At 45.1% G+C, this 27,667-nt stretch overlaps 1 protein-coding gene across 3 annotated transcripts in view; it reads left to right on the plus strand.

Annotated features, from left to right (window-relative positions):
- The window catches only part of RAD54L2 (RAD54 like 2), a 69,095-nt gene that overhangs the window by 28,271 nt on the left and 13,157 nt on the right, over positions 1 to 27,667 (plus strand). For 2 of the 3 annotated variants that reach the window (XM_030228019.2, XM_030228017.2), the window contains exons 3-11: positions 18,812 to 19,010; positions 20,412 to 20,551; positions 22,116 to 22,247; positions 22,970 to 23,202; positions 23,670 to 23,852; positions 24,128 to 24,261; positions 24,988 to 25,184; positions 25,712 to 26,054; positions 27,326 to 27,503. In XM_030228019.2, the coding sequence (XP_030083879.1) occupies positions 18,812 to 19,010; positions 20,412 to 20,551; positions 22,116 to 22,247; positions 22,970 to 23,202; positions 23,670 to 23,852; positions 24,128 to 24,261; positions 24,988 to 25,184; positions 25,712 to 26,054; positions 27,326 to 27,503 (1,739 nt within the window). Of the gene's footprint in view, positions 1 to 7,196; positions 7,933 to 18,811; positions 19,011 to 20,411; positions 20,552 to 22,115; positions 22,248 to 22,969; positions 23,203 to 23,669; positions 23,853 to 24,127; positions 24,262 to 24,987; positions 25,185 to 25,711; positions 26,055 to 27,325; positions 27,504 to 27,667 lie in introns of those variants that run through there. The other variant, XM_030228018.2, reaches the window with a different exon arrangement.

Genomic DNA, 27,667 nt, shown 5'->3' on the forward strand with positions numbered 1-27,667 from the left:
TCCCTTCTTGATGGACTTCCCTATATGGATTCTTTTGTTTTGGTTACTTGTGGCTGGATGCAGTTCTCTCTAGAGCCCACCAGTACTATTTCCAAGGAAGCTGGAAGGGCATATCCTGGGGGAAACAAGCCTCTGCTCCAGTCAAGGTTTGTTGCCTATGCAATGGCTCTGGTCTTAGTAAAGAGCCAGATCTGAACTTTCATGTACCACTGTGCACTTTGATGATCCTTACAAGCCAGGCAGGTTTTCATGCTTCTAGTAACTTTATGTAGACTTTCTTTCAAGCCAATAATTGCCTGCAAAGAGGATGGCTTGTGTGGTATCATAAGAGGTACAAAAGCAATCACTACCTGTAAGAGAATTTACTTGTCAACTAATATCCTGCCTATTGACATGTGTTTAAACTTAATCAAACTGTCATAGGAAACTGCATTGCATTAGAAAATTATCCTTATGGATCAGAGCATTTAAATGTACTTTATTATATAGGTGCAGAGTGCGGGGCTCAGCCTCACATGGTTGTGGGTAACTCTGTAAATGTGCATCCAATTGCAGATAGCGGATGCATTTCTCAGGTGATGTACTAGAACTAAGAAGTTGAGGGAGTTTTGTTGTTCTCTCAGTTCCTGAAAGTGATAAGGGCTTTGTGTCTGTTCAGCATACACTCTCTGTGTCCACACACCTTACCTTCAAGACTTCTGTCGGTTTCCTAAGACCCAAAAAATTAGGAGCTGGCTGTCTTCTATGTTTCCACAACCCAGCTGAGTAAAATACAAAAGATGCACTTAGTATCGAAGGTAAAAGAAGATGGGATGGTAGCATTCACTGTTTTAGGTTACTGAGTAATACTGAAGAATTTGCAGAGGAGGTTTGCCTCTCATTTAGGCAAAAGCCCCACGGATTTCTCTGGGAATTTTGCTTCAATTACAGAAGGCTTCAGATTTTACCCATTGTTTTTATCCTGGCAGTTTCCTGGGAGCACAGTGTGTGTGTCAGAGCAAAATGATGTTTGTGTGTGCAGTCTGAGGGGCTTGGCCCTGCCCAGCCAGCGAGGGTCCCAGTCCCCAGCACGTTGTGCGGACCTTGTGGCACCCAACTTGCTTGAACTGGATTTACTGGACTCACTAAATGGTGATGTTAAAGAAAAATTCTCTTGAGTGCTTTGCTGGGAGCAGCCAGTAGTGGATTCTTTATCTCCCCTCTTGCCGATTCCGAAGCTGCAGATTGCCTGGCTGGGCATTCTGCTGCGTTGGGGCAGTTTCGCTGGTGGGAGGACGGCAGAGATGCCTTCCCTGTGGGCTGTTTGCCAGTAAATCCGGGAGGAATGGGGAGGAGCGGTGCCTGCGCTTCGGGGGCTTTACTGGCTGATTCCAGCACTCTAAGTAACCCCGTGAACTGGGTTATTCTCAGCAGGGTGAGGTGTGGCCTGGGGGCTGCTGTGGGAAGGCAGGATGAGATCCTGAGGAGTTCTGGCCCCCAGCCCCCTGCGCAGGGGGTTTCGGAGTGCCGATGTCGCGGGTCGGTCGCTCTGTCCGAACGCAGGGACTCTTCCCGCGGCTTATCCCGAGCAGGGGGAAGCTCCGAAGGAAAACGTCGGTGACTCCCCTGCCCGCCTCCCAGGCTCTCTGACAGCGGCTTCCTTTTTGAGAGGGTGGCACAAAGTCTGGCATAGTCTGAGTGTTATATAACCTGGAGTAATGACTAGCTTTACTTCTTTAAAAGGAGGTGATGACGCCAGAGCTTTGCTTCCTTCAGAGCCGCCAATCGGGCGCAGGGACTGGCAGATCTCGTGAAATGATGTGGTGTTATAACCAGCTACGCTTTTCCCCCCTCTTTTCTCCCTCCTTCCCTTTGATCTATTGCGTATGATGGAATACAAAATAGAAATCTTTCTATGCAGTTCAGGAGCAGCCCACGTGCATGGCTCTGCATTTTCTATATTTATGTCTGTGGAGTTTCTCAAATGTTTTTTATCTGTATTTTATCTCTTCTCTTAAAGCTGTCACAAATGTGAGATCAGCATGAAGGTGTGGGGAGCAGGGTCAGCAGTTACTAACTGAACAAAGAATTGCCCCGAGTTGTCTTCCTGCTTTTCTGATAAGCTTTGCAGGATATAGAGGTTGTGCTTTATTGGCCAAAAACTTGCATTTTTCATGTCATAATGCCGGAGAATCTCTAACAAAGAACAGTCCCACTTGCTCCTCTGTCCTGTTTGGTGTCTTTTTCCCCCATGTACATTTCAGATTGTCAGCTTTGTGCCACACCTTGCCCTTGCTAATGGGTACTGTATTCCCTCAGCTGCAACTGCTGTAAAGGTGATGAAATCATATGGAAACTAATTAGCAAATTTGTAGTGTGGTATTTTCCCTCTTGAACAGGTAAGGAGTGGCAAAGTCACTTTGCCAAGTTCACCTGATGAATGTGAAGAAGACGAAGTGAAAATCCTCTGGTTTACATTTTAGGCAGCACCCCTTTTATGTTCAAATGTACTGGGTGGAACTTCTTTGATTTTCTTCTGAGTTTAAAACCATGCAAGGGCTCCTTAATTTCATTTCCCCCTAATTTATATGGTATTGTGCTGGTTTTAATGACTGGTTAAATAAAATATGTGTGTAGCTATATGTTATATAAGTGTAGTATTAAATAATGAATATATAGAAGGAGATGATTAACTGTTTTAATTAAATTAGAAGTATTCTTCAGATTTTAAAACATAACATCACATCACAAGTATTTCCTTTATCTTTTTAACTTCTTGCTTAGACTTTAGAGAAACTGCAACTTAGAAGTGTCTGGTTCATTGTTTGGATCAAAGTATTTTTTTATTAACAGTATTTTGTACTGCAGATGTTTAAAATGTCTTGTTCACATTTTCTTCAATATGTAGCTCACTGACTCAGCCTCAAAAAAATTCTAAGTAGGAGTCAGAGGACTTTATTTTCACATGCAAATAGGAATGAGACAGAAGAAAGCTACAAGATAAAATCTTTTTGGGCTAGGTGAACAGAAACTTCTAGTTTAAATCTCTGTCAAAACAAATTTTGCAATTAAAACATCTGCAGATAATCCTCATCTATGTGTAAAATATTTAAATACTTGAACTGTTAGAAGTGATTTAAAAGTGGTACTTTTGTGCACTCAGCTTGATTTATGTCAAATTTGCACATAGCTGAAAATGAATAGAATGAAATTAAAGTTATATCAAAAAACTCTTCAGTGGTGCACAAATACGTTGTGTCATTTACATCAGCAGAGAAATTTAGCAAGTTACAGAAATGAGGAATCAGTTTCTTGAATGTAACTGGGATTGTAACTGAATGGACTTAATTTTGGTTAGAATGATGATAAATATCTATGGTATAAATTCTTCGACTTTAAATCATTACATCTTGTCTAGTAACAGCTTCTTTTCTTTGGTACATTTAAACAACCTTTGAAAGTCTTGGAATCTCAAGCAGTGTGCTATGCCACAGTGCCAGTGTGAAAAGCATTTGCAAGAGGCACTGCGTTGTGTCACTTTCTGTATTTTGTACAATTAGATTTTTGTTACATTATGTACAACTTCCCAAGCTCCCCCCACTTACGATTTAGATGACTTTGGGAAAGAAAATACACCAAGATTTTTATTAATAAAATAAAATTAGAAAAAACAGATTTATCCAATTTTATGCCTTATGGTTCAGTCTGAAACTCACTTAAGTCAATGGAAAAACTCCTCTGGTTTTCCATGCTTGGTTTAGATCTTATCAAAAAGAATTTTTATTTGCAGTGCCGTGTTTGTTTAAAAAGCAAATGATTCTCAAAGCCCAGCAATACTCAGTTGCCAACACAGAGTGTTGTGGAGTCCAAGTGTGAGTCTGTCTGAACAGTTCTGGGTGGATAAACAACACCTTATACTGTGTCCAACTCAAACCTGGAATTCTTGTGTGTTTTCTGTGTTGCTAAAACAACATGGAAACTAGGACAGGGAAAGTGGCCTTAATGATGTGTATGTGCTACTAGCAGGTGCTAATCAAGAGTGAAATGTGGCTATCAAGCCTAGATCATGTTCAGTAACTTGCAAACAATTTGGGTTAGTAGGCAGCTTCCCTGCACAGTGGAGGTCAGTGGGGTGTGCAGAAGGAGTGCTGGATGTGGAGCATGGCTGGGAGAAAGCCATGGGGTGGGGAAGGGACTGTGCAGCCAGCCTGGAGCAGTTGAGGGTGGGCAAGGAAGGTCTCTTCTGCTTTATGGGGTGGTGATGAGGATGAACAGCCTGGAGAGAAGGGAACCACTCTAGCTTGCAGGGACCAAGAGCAGGATGGCACATCAGAGATGCAGTGCTTCTTCTGGTGCTGTCCTTGCTGGGCTTGGATCAGGTCATGAAGCAGTCATGGAGCTGCTCAGCCTGTGGAGCAGGGACTGAGAGGTTCAAGGTGGACAGCAGGCATGGGGCTGGGGAAGGAGCTACTCCACCTTGAAGGGAATGCATGTTTTGGGACATTTTGTTGAAATTTATTTAGTTTAACTGACTTCAGCTGGATAATGTTCTTTGCTATACGGAGGATTTAACGTCTGAAACACTTTATGGTCAAGTTTCTTGTCTGTATAGACAGGTTTAAGTATGAGTTTTAATGCTTGTGAATTTGCAGTGTTCAGGGATGCTGACATTGCTGCTGGAAACACTTGTCAGCCAAATAAAAAACATGTTCTGAAGGACCTTAATATTCTATGAAAATACAAACTTCATAGTGTTGTGTGGTTTTTTTTTTTTTAACAGGTAATCCCCTAAGTTGTTAACAAGGGAATCTCTCAGGTGACAAAAGCTTTTTGAGAAACCTCTTGTGATGTATAGCACAGTTTGTACAATTGCAAAGAGCTTGTGATTTGAGAGGAAGAAGGTGAGGTGTGACAGCTGGGTAAGATTTCTGACCCCATGGAGGGGGGGAGAACCTTGTTCCTTACTGGTAAGACTGGCCTCATGGAAAAGCTATTCAGTAAATGGACTTATCTGTAACAAGATTACCTTCCATGAGGAGATCATTTTATAAACTGACTGTTTCAGGCAGATCTAATTCTTAGTTGTGTGAATATGTATTTATCCTAGCTAACAGTGGTGGCCTCACCAGCAGGCTGTTGTGAGTAGAAGGGCTAGAAAAATTGCTTCTCCATTTTGCATGCTAAGGTGAAGAAGGAAATTCCCTTTTTATTGCTGTGTTGCAGAAGGACAGGTGTAGGTTTCCTGTTTCCCCCAGTGTATTGACCTTCCATTTTTCTCATGCTTGACTGCTGTAATATGGATGTGTTGTGGTTTAACCCTAGCTGGCAGCTCAGCCCCACACAGCCACTCACTATCCCCTAGTGGGATGGAGGAGAGAATTACAAGGGTAAAAGTGACAAAGCTTGTGGGCTGAGATAAAGATAGTTAAACAGCAAAGCAGAACAAGGAATTCATCAACTCCTTCCCATGGGCAGGCACATGTTCAGCCCTCCCCAAGAAAGCAGTAGCAGTGATTTGGGAAGAAAAACACCATCGCTCTGGATATCCCCCCTCTCCTTCTCCTTTCCCCAGCTCTATATGCTGAGCATGACACCATATGGTCTGGGATATCCCTGGGGCCAGTTGGGGTCAGCTGTCCCAGCTGTGTCCCCCTCCTCACTCCTTGTGCACCCCCAGCTTCCTCACTGGTGGGGCAGTGTTAGAAGTAGAAAAGGCCTTGACTCTGTATTAGCCCTGCTCACCAATAGCAAAAACATCTCTATTATCAACACTATTTCCAACATAAATCCAAAGCATAGCCCCATACTAGCTGCTAAGAAAAGAATTAACTCTCTCCCAGTCAAAACCAGCACTGCATGCTTTGCAAATACCCAGTTGTATTTACCCAGTACTTGTTTTCAAATCTTGCTTTCCAGATTCATAAATCTGTTAGGTCAGATGCTGAGGTCATGTTTGCTTATTTATTCCAACCATACAAAGTCCTTATAAGGCCTGTTACAAGATCCTTGGCTATGCACTTCTTTAATATATTTGTCCCTCTTTTCCCCCTAGATAAACATTGTGTGCCAGCCAGGCTGTTTGAATCTGTGACATAGGGCAAAGGCTGTCCTGTTACTGAGGATCTTAATTGTAATACAGTTCTTTTTTTTTCTTTTTTTCTTTTTTTTTTTGTGAAATGTATGTAGCTCTAACTATGAAAAGCATATTGGGTTTGTTTCAAAGTTGTGATGTTCCCTGAAGCACTGAGGGTGTTTTGATGGCAGCAAGCATTCTCCGTGCCCTGCTACCCTCTCAAATGAAAGGTCAAATAAAAATGGCTAGAGTCACACAAATGGGAGCTGGGCTCTGCCCTGGCTGTGCTTGCAGCCCTTTAGATCAGCTTTAGATCAGCTTTTGCTGCTCATTGTCCCGGAGTCCTGCAGGTCTGTGTGAGGGCTGTTCGGACACCGCCTGCTTTGAGTTCCTTGTGTGTGTCCTGGCTTTCCCAGAGCTCCCTCACCAGTTGTTTCAATAAGCAGCTGACTTGGTACATGGACAAATGCTCACCACCAGAGAGCTAATTTCATTATGTGTCTCTCAGCCCAGGTTTGCTCTTTATTACTGGCATTAGATATGCCTGTGAAGGGAACTGGGTGTGGATAAAGTCTCTGCAACACTGAAGAAGGTTAGGCAGGATGGATAGCCTTTAGGGGTTCAACTACAGCTTTAAAGGACTTATTCTGCACTTATTTATTCTCTCTTGAGCCTGTCCTGATGCAGGTGAGTGACTGGGACAAAGACTCACAGTAATCTCTCACTCCACAAATTCTGACAAGTTCTTTCCTGAAAACTTAGAAACCTGCAGTGGTCTACAAGCTGCTGGTTTAAGCAAGCAAACAGGATGCTCTTTCACCTGTTATTGTGCAAACAGATTACCAGCTCCATCAAATTGCTCAAGTTTCAGTCTCAGTTGTCCAGGTTTCTTGCAAATTAGACGGCATTGTGCAAATAGCTCATAAAATCACAATTGTTTTTGAAGCCAGAAGGGCTGTACTCCTTTTTGCATCTCCTTCCCGCCCACCAGTGAAACTCAGAAGCAGAGTTGCGGTGCCGTGTCCCCTGCTCTGAGTGTCCTGTTGTCTGTTGGGATTCCCCTTGTGCGGGGCCCCAGCGGAGCCTGAGTGGTTATGTAAGGATTTTTATTTTATTCTCAGTCTTGGTCTCTGCCACTAGTTGAACTGGATCACAGGCTGAGTGAATGGGATCTGATCCGTACGGCGTGCAGCTCTGCTGCTCCAGAGGAGAGAGACCTCCCCTGTACACACCCACTCAGCCTCCCTGCTCCTCTTCTCTCTTCTGAAACTCTTTTCCAAGGCATACTGAGCCTGCTCCTGCTGATCGGGAGCCCGTACGGAAGCCAAACCGTCCCGGCAGCACAGCCCCAGGCATCCAGGCATCGGTCCCCAGTGGAGCAGCAGCTACCTCTGGCAGGGCTGTGTTGTTTGACTCTCAGAGCAGGGGAGGAGATAGTGACAATTTTTATTTAGGCTGAACACGAGGCATATTTAACTAGTTATATAACGGTGACCCTGGTCCGTCTCGGCTGGGTGCTGGGAGGATATATACGTACTGCTTCTCGTCACACCAGCTGGGTGGATTCAAGCACTAGGAGCTATTTACCAAAGTTATTTTCAGAAACTTTAAGTGCAGGTTTCCCTGCCTGTACCCTGGACTGTTTTATCAGGAGTCTTTTCCCACCTGTGAACTGAACAGTGAGTGAGAGTGCATTTAGTGCTCGCTGGGCTGTGGGCAGAGATAAGGAGTTGTCAGGAGTGACTGGAAACTTTTGTCCTGAAGACCCTGAGACAAGAATAGCAGAAGAGCTGAGAGTGTGCAGCCACGTTGAACAAGTGTGCAGGCAAAGGGTGCACTGAGCAGCATGCTACTCTTGGATGAGTCTCAGCAGTTTCCAGGTAGGACACAGGTGGGGAATTTTGTGGGTTGATTTTTCTTTCTTTTTCTCCCTTGTTTTCTTTTTCCTCTTGCTTTCCTGTTACAGGCCATTCATTTTCCCACCCCTGGGCTGGAGCACCCTACTCAGTGGCTGGTAAAAGTCATCAGGAACCAAGACTCTTCTGTGGGTCTCAGGTTTTAATATGCTCTTTACCAGGCAGGGATGGAAGAGGTTGAGATTTCAGAGCTTTGCAGTGCCTGTTGGCCTGATGGAGGGGGCATGAGGGGGAAGCTCACTCTTCCTTTGTGCCTATAATTCTGAAGTCTTTGATGATGTGACATTTTGGGTCTGGCTGTTATTGTTTCTGCTGCTGTTGTGTTGTAATGCAGCGAAAGTTCTTTTTCCAAGAGAGGAGGCAGTTGTTAATAGCAGTATCATTTTATATCCACTGTCCTCTCCCCTACCCCATTCGACCTTCTGTGGATACTTTCTCTGCAACATCCTACTTGATAAGAGTTTCAAGAGCTTCTTTTGTCAGTGAAGTATTTGGTGAGTTGCTGACCGGGCAACAATCTGAGCACCAGGCAGAGCTGTTGGTGCTTGCTCTAGATCCCCTAATTAGTGCCTAAGAGACTAAAAGCTACTTGGCCTTTTTCCCCCCTATGAAATGGGAGATGCTGGTGAAATCCTAATGGGAGTTCACAGTTTGGGGATAGCTGCCACTTAATTTGTTTGATGGTGGGAGGATGTTGTCTGTTGGAGAAAAAACTTTGTTCAGATTTGAAGAACTTTCTGAATTTGTAATTTAACTTCTTACTTTGAGGTGAGGTACTTTGTGATGCCAGGCTTCTTGCACTTTGTTCATGTGGCAAATACCTCCAAAGTCATGCTATGAACCTTACAGACTGATCCAAAATGGTCCCCAGGAGTTCCAGCTCTGGAATCCTGGTTTATTATAGAAGTGCAGTGTGGTTGTCATGAGGAGTTTTTATAGAAATAAGCCATGCAATATTTGTTACCCATTAGTGGTAACGGGAGTTCTAGGGAAAAAAAAAATCCATCTTAGTTCTCTGGTTGTGGTGGCAGGACAAAGAAGCTAATTCTGGGAGAGTGTGAACTGAGAAAAAAAGGAATTACAATAGAAAATGAGTTTGGATAAATGAGGAATCTGGGTGATGATACAAGGGGCTTATGTAACTTAGTCTAGATAATAGGTATAAAAAGAGAAGACAGGAGGGGAAAGATGCTTTTGGAAATGAGACTGTAGGTCATAGATGGAGGGAGAATACAAGGTTAGGGGGCTTTCAAAAATTTTGGTTGGAAAGGTATTTGTACAAAAGTAAGAGAGCAAAAGTGCAAATTAACTCCTCTTTGTACTTGTCAAGTTGCAAAGTCTGGGGCAAGGTTTGTTACAGCCTCTACCAAAGTCTCTAGCAGTAGAAAATTGTCTCTCTTTGAGGAAGCCTTTTTAACTGATATCTTGAAGTTCTGTTCTGGCTGGTGGATCCAAGAGTGTCTCCATCACACTTCTGCACAACCTGCCTGTCCCAAAAGAGATGATAAACTGCACAAGGTCACTGAGTGAGTCTGTGCAGATCTTACACATCATGTTCTTCTCTGGTTTGGTGCTTCAGCCATTGAGCAATGTTTCTTTTCTGCTCTGATTTATCCGGCTTTTCCTCAGTCCAGGTGCCTGAACACTTCTTTGGGGTCTTCAAAGTAGCAAGCACCTGTGTATACAGTGCTGTGATACTTTTTTATTTTTAAAATGTCACTAGAAAGTTAGAGCAGATTGTAATTATTTTATGGTAGCACCCACCAGCTAGTAAATCAAGATTTGTTGCAGTACACTACCTATCCCCCTGTTATCCTGCAAGAAAAATGTCTTTTTTGTAAAAATCCCTGTTTCCTTGTGATATACACATATATTTCTTTCTTGACCATAGAGCTAATTGTTATTTTAGCAACCTTTTGAAGGAACAGGTGCCTGTTTCTTTTCCAGGCTGTAATGTGCTTAGTTTTTAGGGTGTTGTGTATTTTTGGGGGGGGGGGGGGGTTCTTGTGGCATTGTAACTTCAGTTTGTTGAGTCTGATTGCCACAAACAACTTTGCAGCCTTTTGTCAAACTCCTTTAGCAGCACCAATATTTTGGAAAGGAAAACTAGAAACAGATTGTTCTTTCAGCAATGGTGTTTCATCCTGGTCTTATTAACTTTCTCCAGTGTTCTCGGTCACTTTTCTGGCTGCAGTTGATGGGAGAAGTGCCAGTGGAATGCGGTAGCACACAGGCTCAAACTCAACAATTTGAATTTTTTTCCCAAGTGATGCCTCCCTCATTAAACAGAGTCCTTAAAAATTCCTCTGATTTTTTTTTAGAGACTGAGGCAGAAAAAGGGAATGTAGCTGAAGTTCTGTGCTTTGTTACAGTTCTGAGAAAAATCCACAACTGTGTTTTGTTTTTTTCAAGTAGGAAATAATATTTATGGAGAAGAAAGAGAATTGTTGATTAGAGCATAGGACAGGAAGCCAATAACTCGAGTTACTCAGCACTGATGCCCACCTGATTGCTTTGATTTAGTTTCTTCCTCTGCAAGATGGACAGTAGGGTGTTTCACAGGGTACTGTGAGGAGCTCATCATGCCCGTGAACTCCTTTGATACTGACCAGGGTACAAGTGACATTATTATAATTTTGAAACCACTCCTCCCTTATACCACTACCATCAGGAGCAACAACAAAGAAAGACTCCGATGCTGGAGGATGCTGGGATTATTTCCCATGCTTCTCTTTTAAATTAGGAGGGAGTGACACCTGCCTTCACCCTGTCCTGTTAGCAGGTCCTGAGCAAAACTATGGTTGAGCTTGAGGCAGAGATTAAAGTTCAGCTGGTGCTTGTTGTTTGTTTGCCATTTTGGTGGCCTTGGAAGTGTGTGGTAGCAATAATCCCTTCTTTATTATTTCTCATTGCTCTGAGGGTATGCTGGTAGAAAGCTACAACTCCCAGCTACCTAGTGTAAATTAATGCTTATGTAATCATTGCATAATGCAGAATGCTTGCTCCCCTACTCGTCCTCTTTTCTTAGTCCCTGAATTTATCCCTAGAAGAGTCATGGTAGCAGCCAGCTGGATTCACTGTGCTTGGAACGTGTCAAGCCCCCATATGCATCTATTTTCTGAAGCTGGAAAGGGGAAATTTGTTACCTAAATCAATATTTAGCCACCTCAATAAACTAGATCATATTTCTCTTTTTTAAAAAAGCTTTGAAGTGTTGTGAAAATAAATAAGGTTAAATCCGGTTACTTGTGGTTTAGATCCCCATGGTAATTTTCGTAATCTGGCTGACAAAACTCTATTCTGGGTTACTAGTTAACTGGGATAACCAGAAAGGGGAGGTTTCAGTTCCCTCCTGCACACAGCTTGTTGAAAACTTCCCAGCACTCAGCCTGAAACACTTCCTGACTCCAGAGCAGCAGCTTTATGTAACTCATTGCTCTCGAACACCCCTGGCTAAAGGACAAATGTGACTGATCCCTGCCTCCCTTGCTACCTCAGTGGGTGCCTTCCTGTCTTTGTTTCCCTGTCTTCACTAGTGCCCACAGTGTCTGTGCAAGAGAGGGGGCACAGCAGGAGGGAGCAGTTTAGGTTTGAGGGCTTTCATCGGGAAAAGTAGTTTTGATTCCATATCTAGAAGAGGGATAGCAGGTAGGAGCATTCTGTGTCTCTCCATGTGTTGCCGTCTCAAAGCACTATGAAGATGTTTGGTTTGAAATTTCACAACCCTTTTTTGAGCTGGAAATGGATACGAGATTGCCCAGTGCTCCAGAGGAACCATGAGCCTGTGGTGCCTGCTAAAGGGAGGACAACCTGATGGGCACCTCACCTAGGCTGCACTCAGGGGCTTGTGCAGGAATGGGAGGAGGTCCTGGAGGGGCTGAGTGCCAGAGCAGGTACCTGCCACACTCCAGTGGCAACGGGGTACCAGTGGCTGCGAGCTTGTACGATACCACAGTTATATAAGTGCTCTTTGGTGTTTATGTAACCCGGGTCTCAGCGTCCGCAGCATTGAGGCCCAGCCAGAACAAGATCTCTTGGGTATTTGGGGCCTGGTTCTGCTTGCATAATCCCAGGGTTAGAAGATATATCGCCTGTCACCAAAGTTGGCTGTTTGATATTCCAGTTTGCCTCTTGGCACTTCTTGGCCGCTTCCTTTCCCTTTGGTTTCTGGGTGGTATATTCCTTGCTCCTACCCTTCAATTCTGCTGCCTTTTGTTCCTGAAGGATTCCTTCAGGCCAGGAAAAGAGTTTTATTCTGCAGCATAACCTCATCAGCAACTGATATGCTGAAAGATGTCTGAAGGAAAAAAGAAGGACAGTGCTGCCTTGTAATTTATCTTTTAAAGTTTTCCATTTATTTGGGCTTACTTTTTGCCAGAGGAGACTGGAGATGGGTTTGACTTGTGTGTGCTCATGGTCTGGCTCCTTCCTCATGCTCTGGCCCACAGAGTCAGTGCTGGTGGCTTTTCTTAAGAGCTCATCTCTTCCCTCCATCCTCTGGTCTGCACTGGGGACAGAGGTAGCCTGTCATCCCTCACCAGCAGATTTCACGTAGGTGTCTTGAACCCACAGCGAGTGATTGCTTTACTGATACTTAGAGAAATGAAAAACACGTTACTCAGACTTCAAGCAGCACTCTTTGTTATACCAACATGACAGACTCTGTGTCTGGTTACAGTGACAGGTATGAACGACAGACCTGGGGTGGTTAACTCCTAGATAAATCAGCAACGGGAATGAAGATGTACGTGCTTTTTGACAGGTGAGGGAAGCTTCCCCTGGGAGCAGGCTCAGCCCGAAAGAGCCTTTGTGCCTGGCAGTAGCGTGGCTGTGACTCAGCAGGACCCCAGGCATCGCGGCCGGCAGCGAAGCTGGGGCGGGAGCAGTGCCGGCAGTCGGTCACTGCTGTGGTCAGTGGGCTGCGTTCCGCCGGGGCCAGCCGGGGGCTGCGGCTGCAGGTCCCACTGCCCGCGGCTCTCGGGGTGCCTGTCCGCTTGGCCAGGGCGCAGTGCCTGCCTTCGGAGCTCCTACAGCCGTGGTCCTGTGTGGACAGGCGGACAAAAGGCTGGTCCCGGCTGTCGTGCTGGCAGCAGTGGCAGCTGCTGGTGACCGGAGAGGGCTGGGGGGCGGCCGGGCGCCGAGTCCGCCGTGCCGGGGGCAGCGCGGCCGGGCGCGGGGGGGGGGGGGGGCAGGTGTGCCGGGTTATATAATACTTACATAATTAGGGCTTTGTTAAGCGCTGGTGGCTGGGAGGGGCGTCCTGCCGTCGAAGACTGAGCCCGATTATTTTCCGAGGAGAACAAAGTCTTGTTGCTAATTAGCTGCCCTGACAGCGGCTGCCGCGGAGAGCCCCTAGTGCTCGTAGGGGTTGGGTCCTGCTCTGTCCTGCTCCGATCCCCTCTAAGGTGGCTTCCCCAGTGCTTTGGGTGGAAGCAATCAGGTGTTGATGTGTGCCGTCTTTGTGCCTCTCGAGGGTGTTGCAACAGGTAAAGCCTGGAGGAAGGGGGTCTGAGCTTTTCCCTTACTTTCACCTACACTGTACTTGAGGGGTTTCACAAGGAATTTACTGCCTCCAGCCCAGCCTTGTGGTGCTCAAGTGTTTTCACACAATGCCACCTCTGTGAGAGGTGCTCTGTGCAGCCACCACTTATTCTTTCTTGCACAGCATCCACGCAACAGCTGCACCAGCTTCATACAAAGAATATTTTGAAAATATTTCATTTATATTGCACAGCTGAGTACAGGATGAGCCAGAGGACTCTGGCTGTTGCCAGCCTCCGAGTTGATTGCTGTGCTGCAGTTAGAGAGCTGCTGTTCTTCATGAGCCAGGTACAGTTTCACTCTAGCATCACCTACCCACCACTCCAGCTCCCAGCACACTGGGGAAACACCACATAACCCAGAGAGAATCTTCCAGGTTGTCAGAGCCTTTGTAGCTGGGCTTGCTCTACAGAGTTGCTCCTCCAGCCTTTGGCACTCCAGTTGTAGTTCAGTGTGTCAGAGCCTGAGTTGCAGCTGGAGCTGTGCAATTAGAGTTTCTTGTGCCATCCCTCAGTGCTCCTCCCATTCCTGCTTTGACAGCTCAGTACCGGCTGTAGTAGCACTAGCTAGTATTAGCTAGTCTCTGACAGTCTTTTGCCCACAAACTGCATAGAGGTTCCCAGGAGGCCTGCAATAATATTTAATTGCTCTTTGTTCTTTGTGCAGGACAAAAGAAAGCTCCCAAAGTAAGAATTAACTGCTCACTGCTCTGCATGCAGCTACCTTCCTCATCATGCATGCACATCCCTGTTATTAGGGTAGGAAATAATGCTCAAAGACTCAGCAAATTTTCCTATTTAGTATCCTGAGTTTGTGTAGTGAAATGATTTTAGAAATAAACATGTGTCTGGGTTTCAGTGCTGTGTCTTTCCTGGAGTCACTGGAGTTACCCTGGCAATTAAACTGGTCTCCCAGGAGGAAGTGTACATACCTCTAGCTAGCCCTGTTAGCTGGCTACTAACTGTGCAGGCAAGGAGGTCACCAACTTACACAGCAGTTTGTCTTCTGAGGGGGTCTCTTGGATCTTCTTATGCAGCAGCCTCAGGTAGAAGACCCTCAGATCTTCTGAATGGGAACTTCTGTACTCCTAGGAGTGCTGACCATGGCTAGAGCCAAACCGTGGATGCACCGGCATTTGGACTTACTGAGGGCTGCCTTGGAGCAGGGAGATTGGCTATAACACTGTTTTTCACTTACCTTGGTGTCAGGACAGTGTTAGTTACATGAATGTCACACCTCAAAACAACCTGCTGCTTCATGACACTTTGCAGCAACCTGAGCCATTTTGCAGAGCGGTTCACTGCTGAATTGATGATTTAGAGAATATTCTCCAGACTGAATCCTGTTCTGTTGTAACAGAAGTTTGAGAAGGTGATGAGGTGAGCTTGGCTGCAATAGGAGGTGCCTGACTGCAGGACAGATCTTTTGCTGTGTTACACATCATGAGTCACAGCTGTGTGCAGTGTTTAGGGACAGCTCTGGCAGTCACACCACATAGGGAGCATATGAAGCAGCGTTACACACAGCAGTCACGACTCTCTTACAGAGACTTCTAAACTGTAACACTGTGACATGCAAGTGTTGGTCGAGAAAACAAACACCTCCTCCTGTTTGTATGTACATCTGGAGGTGGTGCTTGCTGCTGCTTATTGAGCAAAGAGAACTGGCAACCTCTGGCCTGCAGCACAAACCAGCGCCCTGCTGTAACCAGGTCTGTTGGGTTTTGAAAGTGCAAGCACATTTCACACCTCTAAAGTGCATGAGAAAGGATAGTCGTGCCCCTCTTGGCATCCAGGGCACCTTGCAGGACAGAGTGCCTGGGTGTGTGCAGGTGTCCATAACCACTGGGAACTGTTTGGGGATTTCTCAGACAGAGAGCTATAACCCACCTGAAGGAGTAGCTGCATTGATGCTACTACCACTTCTCTTGGGAGATCCTCTTTGTAGATCTGGTCAGGACAGTGCAAAACATGGAACAAAGCTGGTGTGGACAGGTGATTCTTGGTGCCCCCAGCGTGTAACCATGGGATGGATTTACACCCTTGCCAACAACCACACCTGTCTTCTGCTGGGCAGACTTGGGCCTGCTTTTTCTGATGTGGCTCATCTTGCTGTGCAGGGCTGTGCTGGGTTGTCACCCCCAGGCTGGTAGCAATGCTCTTCTCAAGCAGGCAACGTGAATATGTGCCCAGGTCTTCCTAGAGTGCACAGCAGCTCCAGCATGATCAGACAATTGTCAACATGCAAACGTGGCTGATGAATTTTTGTGTTGTGTAAAAGGCTACTTGTATAACCATGTTAGGGTAGTGTGTTGAGCTCCTGTTACAAAACCATAATTGCATTTCTGTTGTTTATGTAGGTTTGGCAAAATTGGGGCAGGATTATTCCATTGATTACCTGATGGGACCTGTTCAACTAGGCTGTTCCCACACTCCCTCCAACCCAAGACCCGTTCTTATACAAAATAGGTGTTAGTGTGTGTAGTTATTGTTTCTTAATGTGTTTCTGTCCCAGTGTGGGTCCCATTTACACAGCTTGGAGCTCACCAAATTGGAGAGCAGCCACATGACTGCAGCAGGGAGCTGTGCTTTTCATCTGGGTTAGGTTTAGGCTGTGCACATAATCAGGAGTTTAATACAAAGCAGCAGCAAAACAATTCCTACTTGTAACTGCCAGCTCATGCCACAGGTGTTGTGGGAGCTATTGCAAGGTTAGACTTGTGATTTTATCATTGTGTTAGTTAAATTTTGTGTAAAAGTTTATTCGTGGTGGTGGCAAGGATAGGAGCAGCCTTTGGGAAGCTGGCTGTCCCCTGAATCCCACTTCAGCTGAATCAGTGAGATGTTTGGAGCTGTCGCTAGCGTGGAAGAGCTCTCTTGATGCATATGTGTCAGGAATGTGGGCTGAGGCACAGATTGTGTTCTTCACCTCAGAACTTGTATTGGCAGGACAAACACCAGCCTGAGCAGACGTGGCTGTGGCAGATGAGGGCTTGTACTCAGTGTGGGACCAAATTTATCATCAAATTTTGGGCTTCAGGCTCCTGGTCAGATGAGAATTATATTTTTAAAACTCTATCTGATCCAGCTGTGTGTAGGTTCGACCAGAGCTCCTATTACATCTCATTAAGAGGAAAGAAAAGGTAAAATACAGATATGGAATGAGTCTACATAGGGATTGCAGAACACATCTGCAAACATAGAGGAGACATAATAATTTGGGCTCCTGAGCCTTTAGGTTTTGCTATTATCAACCTTGTCCTGAAGACACCCTTGCCTGGCACAGTGCAGGTGGCAGGTTGGCTGCTGGAGGAGGTGACGTGGGCAGTTGCTGGAGCGTGGGGAGGGAAGCGTTTCCTCTTCCAAACAAGCGTGGCTTTGTGCTCTCTGGTGCCTTGTCAAGGTCCTCGGGCCCAGGGTGAGATGGCAGCAGTGTAACCATGGCAGTGTTTGTCTCCGGTCTAATGACTCATCCGGGAGCATGTGATCACGTGTGCAGCCTCCCTGCTTCCCTTTGCCCTATTTCATCCAATCTTTTGATCTAGTTATATAACCAGGAGTCAAGAGGGGTGGGGGGAAGGAAACAGTGCTGAAGAACTGCAGGTAATGTGACTAAAATGTGTCTGTAGCTCAAATAGCAGAGTTGTTGTCTGGGAAGCCTGAGAAACTGGGTTTATTCCCAGCACAGTTCTCTCTCTGCAAGTGAGCTGATGATTGATATCTGAGCTTGAAAGTCTAAGGAGGCATGGAGGGAGGACAGGGCTCCAAGATCTTGGTTGTGGTAGGAGAACTGCTGTGGTTCTAGCAGTGAACCCCTTTGCCTTTATCTTCATATGTATAACTCTCCTTGCAGTCATCATGAGATCTGTTCCATCCTGTAAACTGTGGATACCTGGTTTTCCAGTATGTGTAGGGCTTGCAGAGACAGATATTCACAGAAATGTTTGAGCTGCTCTGCCAGTACTGGTCCATGGTGGGCAGAGCTCTGAAGTCCTAAATCTGTTCTGACATAGACTTGCAGCAAATGCTGGGGTGGGTCTGGTGGGATGTCTGGAGAGGAAGTTTGCAAAGTTGGTGCTTTTGAACAAGGTGTGAATCTACTTCTTGTCATCTCAATTTTAAGATGTGATGCGGGAGATAAGGTTAATTTAATGGGCATATCAACATGACAGCTGTAGGTGCAATGTGCTGTACTGAAGCAACCTTCATTTAAGCTCCCAGCATTTTGAGGAGGAATGCTCTCTGTCTCCAGATCCCTCAGAGTCACAATGTGATGCTTGTTGGTTCTGTATTACTTCATCTGCCACATTCCTCTGCACTGATGTCTTCTTTCCTTCAAAGTTCTGTCTAAGTGTCATTTCAGTTCAGTCATTAGCTCAGATACACAATGTAAGCAAGAAAGCTGATTACAAGATGAAGTTCAGGGTATCTCTTTGCCTGACACAAGGGGACAAGATTCTTCAAAGAAGCTATTACAACGCTTGTCAGAAACAGTTTGCTTCAAGGGAAGCTTTTGAACAGAAACATTTCCTTTCTTTGCTCTGGAAGCATTAGCTTGGTCACTGGCAGCCTGTTGAAGAGCCAAGTGTCACACAGAACAAGCTGTCATTTCACATTGTTCTTTAGAAGTGGAATCAGGCACAAATGGAAGTCTGAAAATCAGAGAATGAAGAGAAAAAGGAATGCATGTGATTTACAATGTAGGAAGAATATTGCCACTTACATTTTGTTTGACAAAAACCTTGTTGGAAATTACCAATTAAACCATGAGAGAGAAGCCTGATGCTAAAACCACTGAGCTGCCTGCTGAGCCATGACCCAGTGTTTGAACCAGATAACCTTTTACATACTGTGTTCTGTTGACTTGGGAGATGGTTACACAGGTCATATAGATGGAAATTTCTGCCCTACTTGAATGATGTGAAACAAAGAAAAAGAGATTCATGTTCCTGGTTTTAATCAGAGCTTCTCAGGCCCACATAGAAAAACAGACTCTTGGGATAGCAAGTGCTCCACATGGACCTAAATAATTTGCCTTGTTTTTTTGTCAGGACACTTTTGGGCTGTGTTGAGGGGTGTTAGTCTTGGCTTTCACTAGGGGCACATCCTTCACTATAAAACTTTTTAACTCCCTTTGACTATAAGAAAGGACCCCAGTTTTGTCCCTCGGAGTGACATGCTTGCAAATGAGTAAGAGTAGGGCTTGTCAGTTCCTGTTCAGCTCAAACCCTGCTGCTTGCTCGTGGAAGAGCCAGCTGCCAGGCTGGCACAGCTGTTCCCATGCCATGTTCTTCCCCTTGCAGACCAACCCCAGGAAGCCGTGTTCGGCGGTGACCATGCGGAGCACGCGGAGGATGGAGAGTGGCAGCGCTCGACTTCAACTACCTCATCTCAGAGCGAGCGGGCAGAGCAACTCTTGCAGAACCAGCACAAGAGCCTGGCCTCTGAGGACACCAAAAAGAAGAGGGCTCAGAAACCGTCTCACATGCGGAGGAACATAAGGTAAGCAGCAGCAGCAGGACAGAAAGAGCTCAGGTCACAAATGGTGGTGAAAACAGAATCTCTGCACTTTGCTTCTGAGCTACATTGTGCCACTGCTGGCAAACCAGATGGTTTTTCTTTTCCAAAACCTTAGGATTTCACCAGTGGGAGTAGAGTGATCTCAGACTGGAGTGCTGCATGTGGGTGCAGACTTGTTTGGTATTTCAGAAGAGTGAATATTTGGTTATGGAATATATTGCAAAAATTGTGTAATTGCTGCTGTCTTTTGAGAGATGTAATTGAAAAACAGTACCACCATTAAGTAAATACCAGTTTCAGATATTTGCTGAGGTGAATCCTATTGCAAACAGCCTAAAATACTGTCCTTTCCTGTACTATCCTGGGTACTTGTTGACAGGAATGCTGGTGCTATGACTAGCGACTGAAATGTTGGAAGTCAGTTTCACCTGGATTTTATAAAGCAGTAGTTGTTTGATTGTGTAATTCACCACATGTTCTGGGACAGGTTGTGAGGTAGTAAATCACTAGGAAATTTTGCTCAAGGGAATTTTATAAGCTCAGAGGAGAACTAATGGAGCAAGAACTCCTGTGGCAGCAAGTGGCTCTCATGCCCTGTGCTGGTGGTCTTTGGTTCCTATTTAAACTGGTGCAGCTTGATTTTCTTAAAGCTGAAGGAATAAGCATTGAATAGGCCTTGAAAAATGAGACTTCATTAGGATGAAGGAGATGTCCATGAAGTGTGGGGTTGAGTGGTTTTAAAGGCTAGATTGAGGAAGCTAGATTTTACCACTGCTTGTACTGCACCTCTTGTCTGGCAAAAGCACCTTCATTTCCAGGACTGGGCACGTGACACTGAAGCAGGGCAAAAGCAACTTCTGGAAGTAAATAAAATTACCTGTAGAGGGAAGGTGCTTTGAGGGAATGTCTTGAAACAATTGTTAAAACAATTAGAGATCCTAGCTCCTCAAGATGCTGTCAGAAGAGAATCGGGGTGATGACTTTTTGTGGAGGAATTGATGCATTTTCTTCCCATATATCTTTTTTGCATGACTTAGTGCATTTTGTTTTTATAAACTGTGTATCAATAAAAAAACACCCTTGCAAGCAGAAGAACTAGTCTGTGGTAACCTAGTTTAATATGTGCTTACTCACTTACCTCTTTCCTCCTTTCATTACTTTGTTTCTGTTGAACTTTTGTCTTTTCCTTGAGTGATAGTAGTGTTACCTGTAGTGCTGAAATAGCTGTAGAATTTGCCCATATCTTTTGGGGGATGATGTTCCTACTCTATGTGGCTGGCAGAATACCTGGAGCTTGTCAGTCCTCTTTGCAGCAGCTGTGTAGCTGTTCATATTTTTGGAAGAAATGGAGGGTAAACAAGTCCCCTTTGCCCCTGTGTTCAGAAAGCTGTTGCGTGAGGACCAACTGGAAGCCGTGACAAAGGCAGCCCAGCAGGAAGAGTTGGAGAGAAGGAAACGGCTTGAGCAGCAGCGGAAGGATTATCCAGCCTCTATACCAACTGTTCCCCTGGAGTTTCTTCCTGGTAAGCACTGGGAGATGCCAGCCAAAGCAAGAGTTTTAAGGATAGATGCTGAATGAAGAAGGTAGTGCCATGCTTGTCCACGATAGGATAAGGGGTAATGGTTTTGACCTAAAGGAAGGTAGATTCAAGCTAGATACAAGGAAGAAATGCTTTACATTGAGGGTACTGAAACACTGGCACGGGTTATGCAGAGATGTGGTAAATGTCCCACTCCTGGAAACATTCAAGGTCAGGGTGGATTGGGCTTTGAGCAACCAGATGTAGCTGAAGATATCCCTGTTTGGTGTAGAGGGGTTGGACTAGATGACCTTTGAAGAGTCCTTCCAACCCCAAACATTCTGTGGGTCTATGCTGTACTTGGACTTTCAAGTGTAAACTCTTGGAACAGCAGTTCCAGACCACTTGTAGGTTTAGTGTAGGCAGTTCCACTTCTGCCCTTGTTTTCTATTAAGGATACAGTGGCTGCTTGGTGAAAGGTGCCAGGTAATGTTTGTTGAAGATATTTTGACGCACATCAAGTGTGTGTAGGGGGATGCTGAAACAGATCTCTCTTGTCTTTCCAGCTGGTATGGGAGCTTAAATCAACAGGCTTGGCAGAAATGCCAGATCCTGTTTGTCCTGGGAATGGTCTGGTAACACATGTGTCTGGTACTGGGGATAGTGGAACAAATAGACTGGCTGCACATATGTTGGTGGTGTAACCTTGGCCTTCCTTGCATGTTTTGGCAAGCAGTGAGTTGCAGACAGTATAAATGGTTAAGCATCACTCATGTCTTTGGGTGAATATGTCACCTTGCATTGTTTCCCAGTCTGGATCATTTTGATGATTTAGTTTATAGCACAGCTTCAAAAGGTGCAGAGGGCAGAGAAGTGCAGCTGGATGTTGGGCAAGGGTGAGGAATTCTTGAGTTGACCTTGCTTCTTGAAGAAATAGATATTTTCCCTTATGTGCAAGTATTAAAAACACTTTTACACGTGGGAGAAGGAATAAGCTGTTTAAAACACTCTGGCTTACGCAGAGTAGGTTCAGCCCCAGAAGAATGTCACTGTTTGCTGTGTCACTTCAGTGATGGTGTTTGGCCCTATTAGCCTCTCCTCCACATGGCAGTACTAAAAACATACAAACAAATTCTCTTGATCAGCAAAAGTTGTTTATGATATGTGGGATGTAATTATTACAGTGTCCCTACTAACAAAGAGCAGTTATTATCCCTTCAGCAGTTGGTACTTTCTCTGCTGGATGAAACACAGCTTTTACTGAGACCAAAAAAAAAGAGAAACAAAGGGCTTTAGCATGTTGCATGGTCAGTGTGCCCCAGTCAGGGCATGAAACAGAGGGTGCCATCAGCAATGGGCTATTGTTTCAGCATATTGGGAATGGAGGAGATTGTGACCCAGGAAGCTGAGTCATAGCAGGATTGTAGACAGTGAGAGTCTGTTATGGAAAATTCCAGGACTAAGTTATTGGAGCTAAAGTGGAAGGAAATACTGTCTGGTTTCTGAACAGTTTTGTCTCCTTCCCCATTATTATGAATTACTTATTGTTTGTAATTTATGTTTGTAGAGGACATCGTTTTTAGAACAGCAGAGGCAACCCAGCTCCCCCCTCAGGTCCTGGCTGAGGAAGTGATCTGCCTCGACAGTACCAGCAGTGGCAGTGAAGATGATACTAAAGGAAAAAATAGCATTAAAGATGGTAAGTGACCAACTGCCTCAGCCGGCTCTTTTCACAATATGCTGTTTATTCAGCCACAAGTCTGTTTTCATCTGGTCAGATGCTCCAGTGGTGAATCACTTCAGACTTTTGTAGGCCTATTGGTTTCCAATTATATGGGCAGTTCTGGCCTGTGAGTCCTAAAATGACATTTATAAAATGGCCTGTCAGGCCCTCTTGTGAACTTGTGTTTATTTCTGCTTTATAAATGCACTTAATTTTGCCCAGTGCATTGCTGAAGAATGCTTACAGGAGACGTGGCACCATTTGCTGCTTGTAAAAGGAGCATCTAAGTATTCAGATCTGCAGCTGGAAGTGATTTTGTGTCCCTTGTCCCAAATGGATTCAACCGGACTCCTTGGTGATTCTTAGAAGTTATATCAATCAATAAAATTAATGTCTGGGCTTGGGAATTAGGAAGAGAATGTAAAACACTCCTAGAAACTGTCTCATGTTCTCTTTGGATCAGCCCAAGTTAATGTTCCCTGAAACATTTGGAAGCCCTGGAAGCTTTCAAACGCTGGTCTGGGGGGTGTGGTTTGTGCCTGTATCATGCCTGCTTGTTCAGTATACATCATTAGGTCAGGGTGGAATTGAAAAAGCTGGGGGTAGCCTTATTTCCTGATAGGTTTTTTCCATTCAGGATAAACCCTGACATCAAGTTAACTTTGTCCTTATTCTCTCCTGTTTTGGTTACTTTGCAGAAGTGATTGAGCTGAGCTCAGGAGAGGATGATGCCCTCCAAATTGTGGACAGCAGTGACTCTGGCAATGAAGGGGAGGAGGATGGCAGTGAAGAGAGCAGTGGCTCTCATGTGAATGATGCCTTAAATCAGTCAGATGCTCTGGGGCAAGTCATTGTCAACATCAATCATCCACCAAATGAGGAGGACATTTTCTTGGCTCCCCAGCTTGCACGTGCAGTGAAACCTCATCAGGTAAGCTTTGTTAGCCATGAAAATGCAATGAATTCAGGCAAGCCTGCCTGGGAATCTCAGCAGAACTTCTTTGGTGAGCCCTGTGACCAATCTGGTTGTGGTGGTGGTCAGTTAAATGATAAATCTGAACTAGAGGATGGTCAAGGCTCTGTATAACTTCAGCTGCTGTTACTATCAGACCTTTGTATATTTAGATGAACTTTTAAAAATAAAATAATATTTATAAACAAACTAATCAATTGCAATTCAGATCCTCTGGCTACAAGTTAATTTTGATCTATTGATAAAGTCTCAAGAAATTCTATGAACATCTAAAAATACTGAGTTTTTCCTGGATTAGAGTAATTTAATGAGCTTGAAACATGCCCTTTACATTTTCATGGTCCTCATGCACTCTGTAAATCCTTACCCATTTTGGGCTTTTTTGTCAGCCACCATTCTAAAACTTTTTCTACTTTTCTGCCTAGATTGGTGGAATCCGATTCCTTTATGACAACTTGGTCGAGTCCTTGGAGAGATTTAAAACCAGCAGTGGGTTTGGGTGTATTTTAGCACATAGCATGGGCCTGGGCAAGACCATACAGGTGATCTCTTTCTTGGATGTACTTTTTCGGCACACGGAGGCAAAGACTGTTCTTGCCATTGTACCTGTAAGTAGCCACATGAAGGGCTGGCTGAAGGGCTTCCCTGCACTGCTTCTTTCTTTGCATAGAGAAGGTTGATTAGAGTCCCATCACTCATCAAGCTTTATCACATCCTTGCTGCTCTTCCCCCTCTATCATTCCCTGTGTTCCTGAATTTGCATGCTGTGAGCTGCTGCTTCCATCTGGGCATACTTGGTATCATTCCCTAATCTCATTTTTATTCTTAAAAATCCCAAGTGACTCAATTGGGTTTTTAATTCTTCCATGGCTAACTTTTTCAGGTGAATACGCTTCAAAACTGGCTAGCAGAGTTCAACATGTGGCTCCCAGCACCTGAAAACCTTCCTGCTGATTATAACTCCAAAGAGGTCCAGCCCCGCACCTTCAAAGTCCACATCCTGAATGATGAACACAAGTAGGTGACAGTAAAAGCTTTTCTAAACCGACTCAGGGGCCTCTGCTTCTTCCTCGGTCATTTTCCTTGCATGCTTCAGGGCAGTGCAGTGGTCCTGGGGAATTCTCAGCTGTGTCTATACACCAACCCTGTTGGTGTAGGGATATATTTGAAGATTCAAATATATCCCACCTTCTAGGTGGGATATATTTGAATCTTCTGATGCTGCTTCAGCCATGTATTTACTGTTGGCCAGGATCTGATGTACTGTGGTGGACTGAGCAAAGACAGTGTCTTGATCTGAACCAATTCTGAGCATGTTGGAAGGGAAGGAAGCCTGGGGGATAGGAGCATTGAAGGAGACAACAGGGGATAAACAGCTGGAAGATTACAGCCATGTGCACTGGCAGCTTGTTCTGCAAATGGTTTTTGCAGAGGCAAACTCGGCAGCTCTATAAAAAGGGAGCTCTTGAGTTCTATATGCTTTTGTGCATGACAAACTTCTATACCTCACTTCCTGTAAGGATTTGTCATTCTCTGTCCTTCTCCATGTCACATAAAAGGCTTTTTCCCCCTTCTGTATCTGTTTGTTTCCTAAAGAAATTTAATTGTAAACCTCCATCTGGTTTGATGTGAGAAAAATGCTTTAAAATACCCATTGAATGGGTATTTTTTCTCAGCAAACTCCAATCCAGTGATTCAACCTGAAATTGGAGTAAAGCTTAAGTTTATTTGGTTGTTTTGCAGAACGACAGCTGCACGAGCAAAGGTGGTGAATGACTGGGTGACAGAAGGTGGTGTGCTGCTGATGGGATATGAGATGTACCGTCTCCTCTCACTGAAGAAGTCCTTTGCCACTGGCAGGAAGAAGAGAACAAAGAAACAAACTGGCCCTGTCATTATTGACTTGGATGAGGAAGACCGGCAGCAGGAGCTTCTGAAAGGTGGGAAGTCAGCCCTCAAGAGGGGAGAGTGTGACCCTGCTGTCCAGCTGGCTGTCAGCTGTAGCAGCACAGGGAAACAACCTATAACTTGCTTTTAGTATCACTGACATGATAGAGCTTTGCTGGGCGGGATTGTGTCTTTGGAGGCAGAAGGTTGTTGAGCTTTGTCTGAGTCTTTAATTTCTTGAAAGAGCTCCAAGTAAGTGTGGAATTCAGTACACTGAACTCTGGGATTTGTCATTGTGAGATTTGCCACTCTGATTTGATGCAAGATACCCAACTTGATGCAATGCAAGTCACTGAACAGAAATCAAGGGACAGTCCTGTTTGCCCATTACCACATTTTGCTAAATCAGAACTACTGCCTAGTCACATGTTATCTCCTGCATCAGCCTTGCTCTCTGCACCTATGGATACTGCTTTTTTGTCTTTCAGAAATACCCCTCTATTGTGTAGCTGGTGACCTTATAAAACCAGAACTTTTTCTTATTCATCTCTAACAAACACTTAATGTCCCTTGTCCTCAGGGATCGAGAAGGCTTTGTCTCGCCCCGGCCCAGACGTGGTTATTTGTGACGAAGGACACCGGATAAAGAACTGCCATGCCAGCACTTCCCAGGCACTGAAGAACATCCGCTCGCGCCGGCGGGTGGTGCTGACCGGGTACCCACTGCAGAACAACCTCATCGAGTACTGGTGCATGGTGGACTTTGTCCGGCCTGACTTCCTGGGCTCGCGGCAGGAGTTCAGTAACATGTTTGAGCGGCCCATCCTGAACGGGCAGTGCATCGACAGCACCCCCCAGGACGTGCGGCTGATGCGCTACCGCAGCCACGTCCTGCACAGCCTGCTGGAGGGCTTCGTGCAGCGGTGAGTCCAAGGGCAGATCTCAGGGGTGTCGCCCATGCAAACAGCTCCTTCCTCACAAGTTACCTGGCTTGTTTGCTGAGTCCGTGCAGTGCAACTAAATCTTGATGCCTTATAAAATCACGGAATTGTTTAGGTTGAAAAAGACCTGTAAGATCATCAAGTCCAACGATTAATCCAGCACAGCCACCACTAAAGCTTGTCCCCAGGTGCCACACCTACGAGTCTTTTAAATCTCTCCAGGACTGGTGACTCCACCACTTCTCTGAACACCCTGTTCCAATGTCTAACCACACTTTCTATGAAGAAATTATTTCTAATATTAAATCTAAACCTCCCCAGAACAATATGAAGCCATTTTCTCTCATCCCATTTTCTCTTGCCATTTCTCTTCTCTTCTCTTGTTATCTGGGAGAAGAGACTGTTCCTTTCCTGGATATAACCAGGTACTTGTGGAGACTTGTGGAGAGGTTCCCCCAAAGCCTCCTTTACTGCAGGCTGAGCCCCCTCAGGTGTTCCTCATCAGACTTGTGCTCCAGACCCTTCCCCAGCTCTGTTGCCTGAATCTGGACATGCTCCAACCCCTCATTGTCTTGTAGTGAGGGACCCAAAACAGAATCCAGGATTTAAGGTGGGGCCTCACAATGCTGAGTACAGGGAGAGGCTCACTGCCCTCCTTGCTGGCCACAGTGCAAAGTTGGTTTGCTCTGGTACCATAGACTCCAGAGAACTACACCTCAAACTGCCCTGGAGTGACCTCAGGTTTATTTTGATGGCTTAACAGCCAATTTGGATATGTGTTTTGTGACATCCTTGTCTTAGAATCTGAACGTGTTTCGTGAAAGTGTTAAGGAAAATCATAGTGACTCCACCATTCTGGAAACAAATCAGCAATTTTTTCTCAGATGAGGATTCTAGGGTGCTGGTCTGGAGTGTCTTAATCATTGGTAGAGCTGAAAATAGATTTTACATCTTGATTGTGGTTTTCAGCTACCATGGAAAACAGGACTTTCATCACCCTCTTAACTCTGTGACCTGTGCTAGAAGATTGTAATGTTTGAGATCTTTGTAATTGTGTTTACAATTGGTATTTGGCCGCAGGGAGAGTATCTCAGAAGTGTCATGCATTAGAGAAACATACAATTTAGAGGTCCTTCTCCCTGCAGCTGGGTGGGCAAGAAGTCAAAATCTTTCCCTACAGGCAGCCACAGGGAGATCATAATGGGAAATTCCCTTCCCCTATATTTATCTCACTCTTCTTATTTCCTCCACAGGCGAGGCCACAACGTGCTGAAGGTTCAGCTCCCATCTAAGGAAGAGCATGTCATTCTGGTACGTCTGTCCAAGATCCAGCGGGCCCTCTACACCGAGTTCATGAACCGGTTCCGGGATGCAGGCAACAGCGGCTGGCTGGGGCTGAACCCACTCAAAGCTTTCTGTGTCTGTTGTAAGGTATGTTTTGACAGAAGATGCAAAGAAAGATTCTAATCTGTTGGGGAAGGGGGAATATAAGTCAAAAGAGGAGGTAAAAGTGTGGTTGGCCAGGGACATCACCTCTACCCAGAATGCTCTGCAGTGGTTCAACAGTATTGTTATCTGGGATGCCGGGATGTTAA

Source organism: Serinus canaria, chromosome 12, assembly GCF_022539315.1.
Source record: "Serinus canaria isolate serCan28SL12 chromosome 12, serCan2020, whole genome shotgun sequence".
In the NCBI taxonomy this organism is placed as follows: Eukaryota; Metazoa; Chordata; class Aves; order Passeriformes; family Fringillidae; genus Serinus; species Serinus canaria.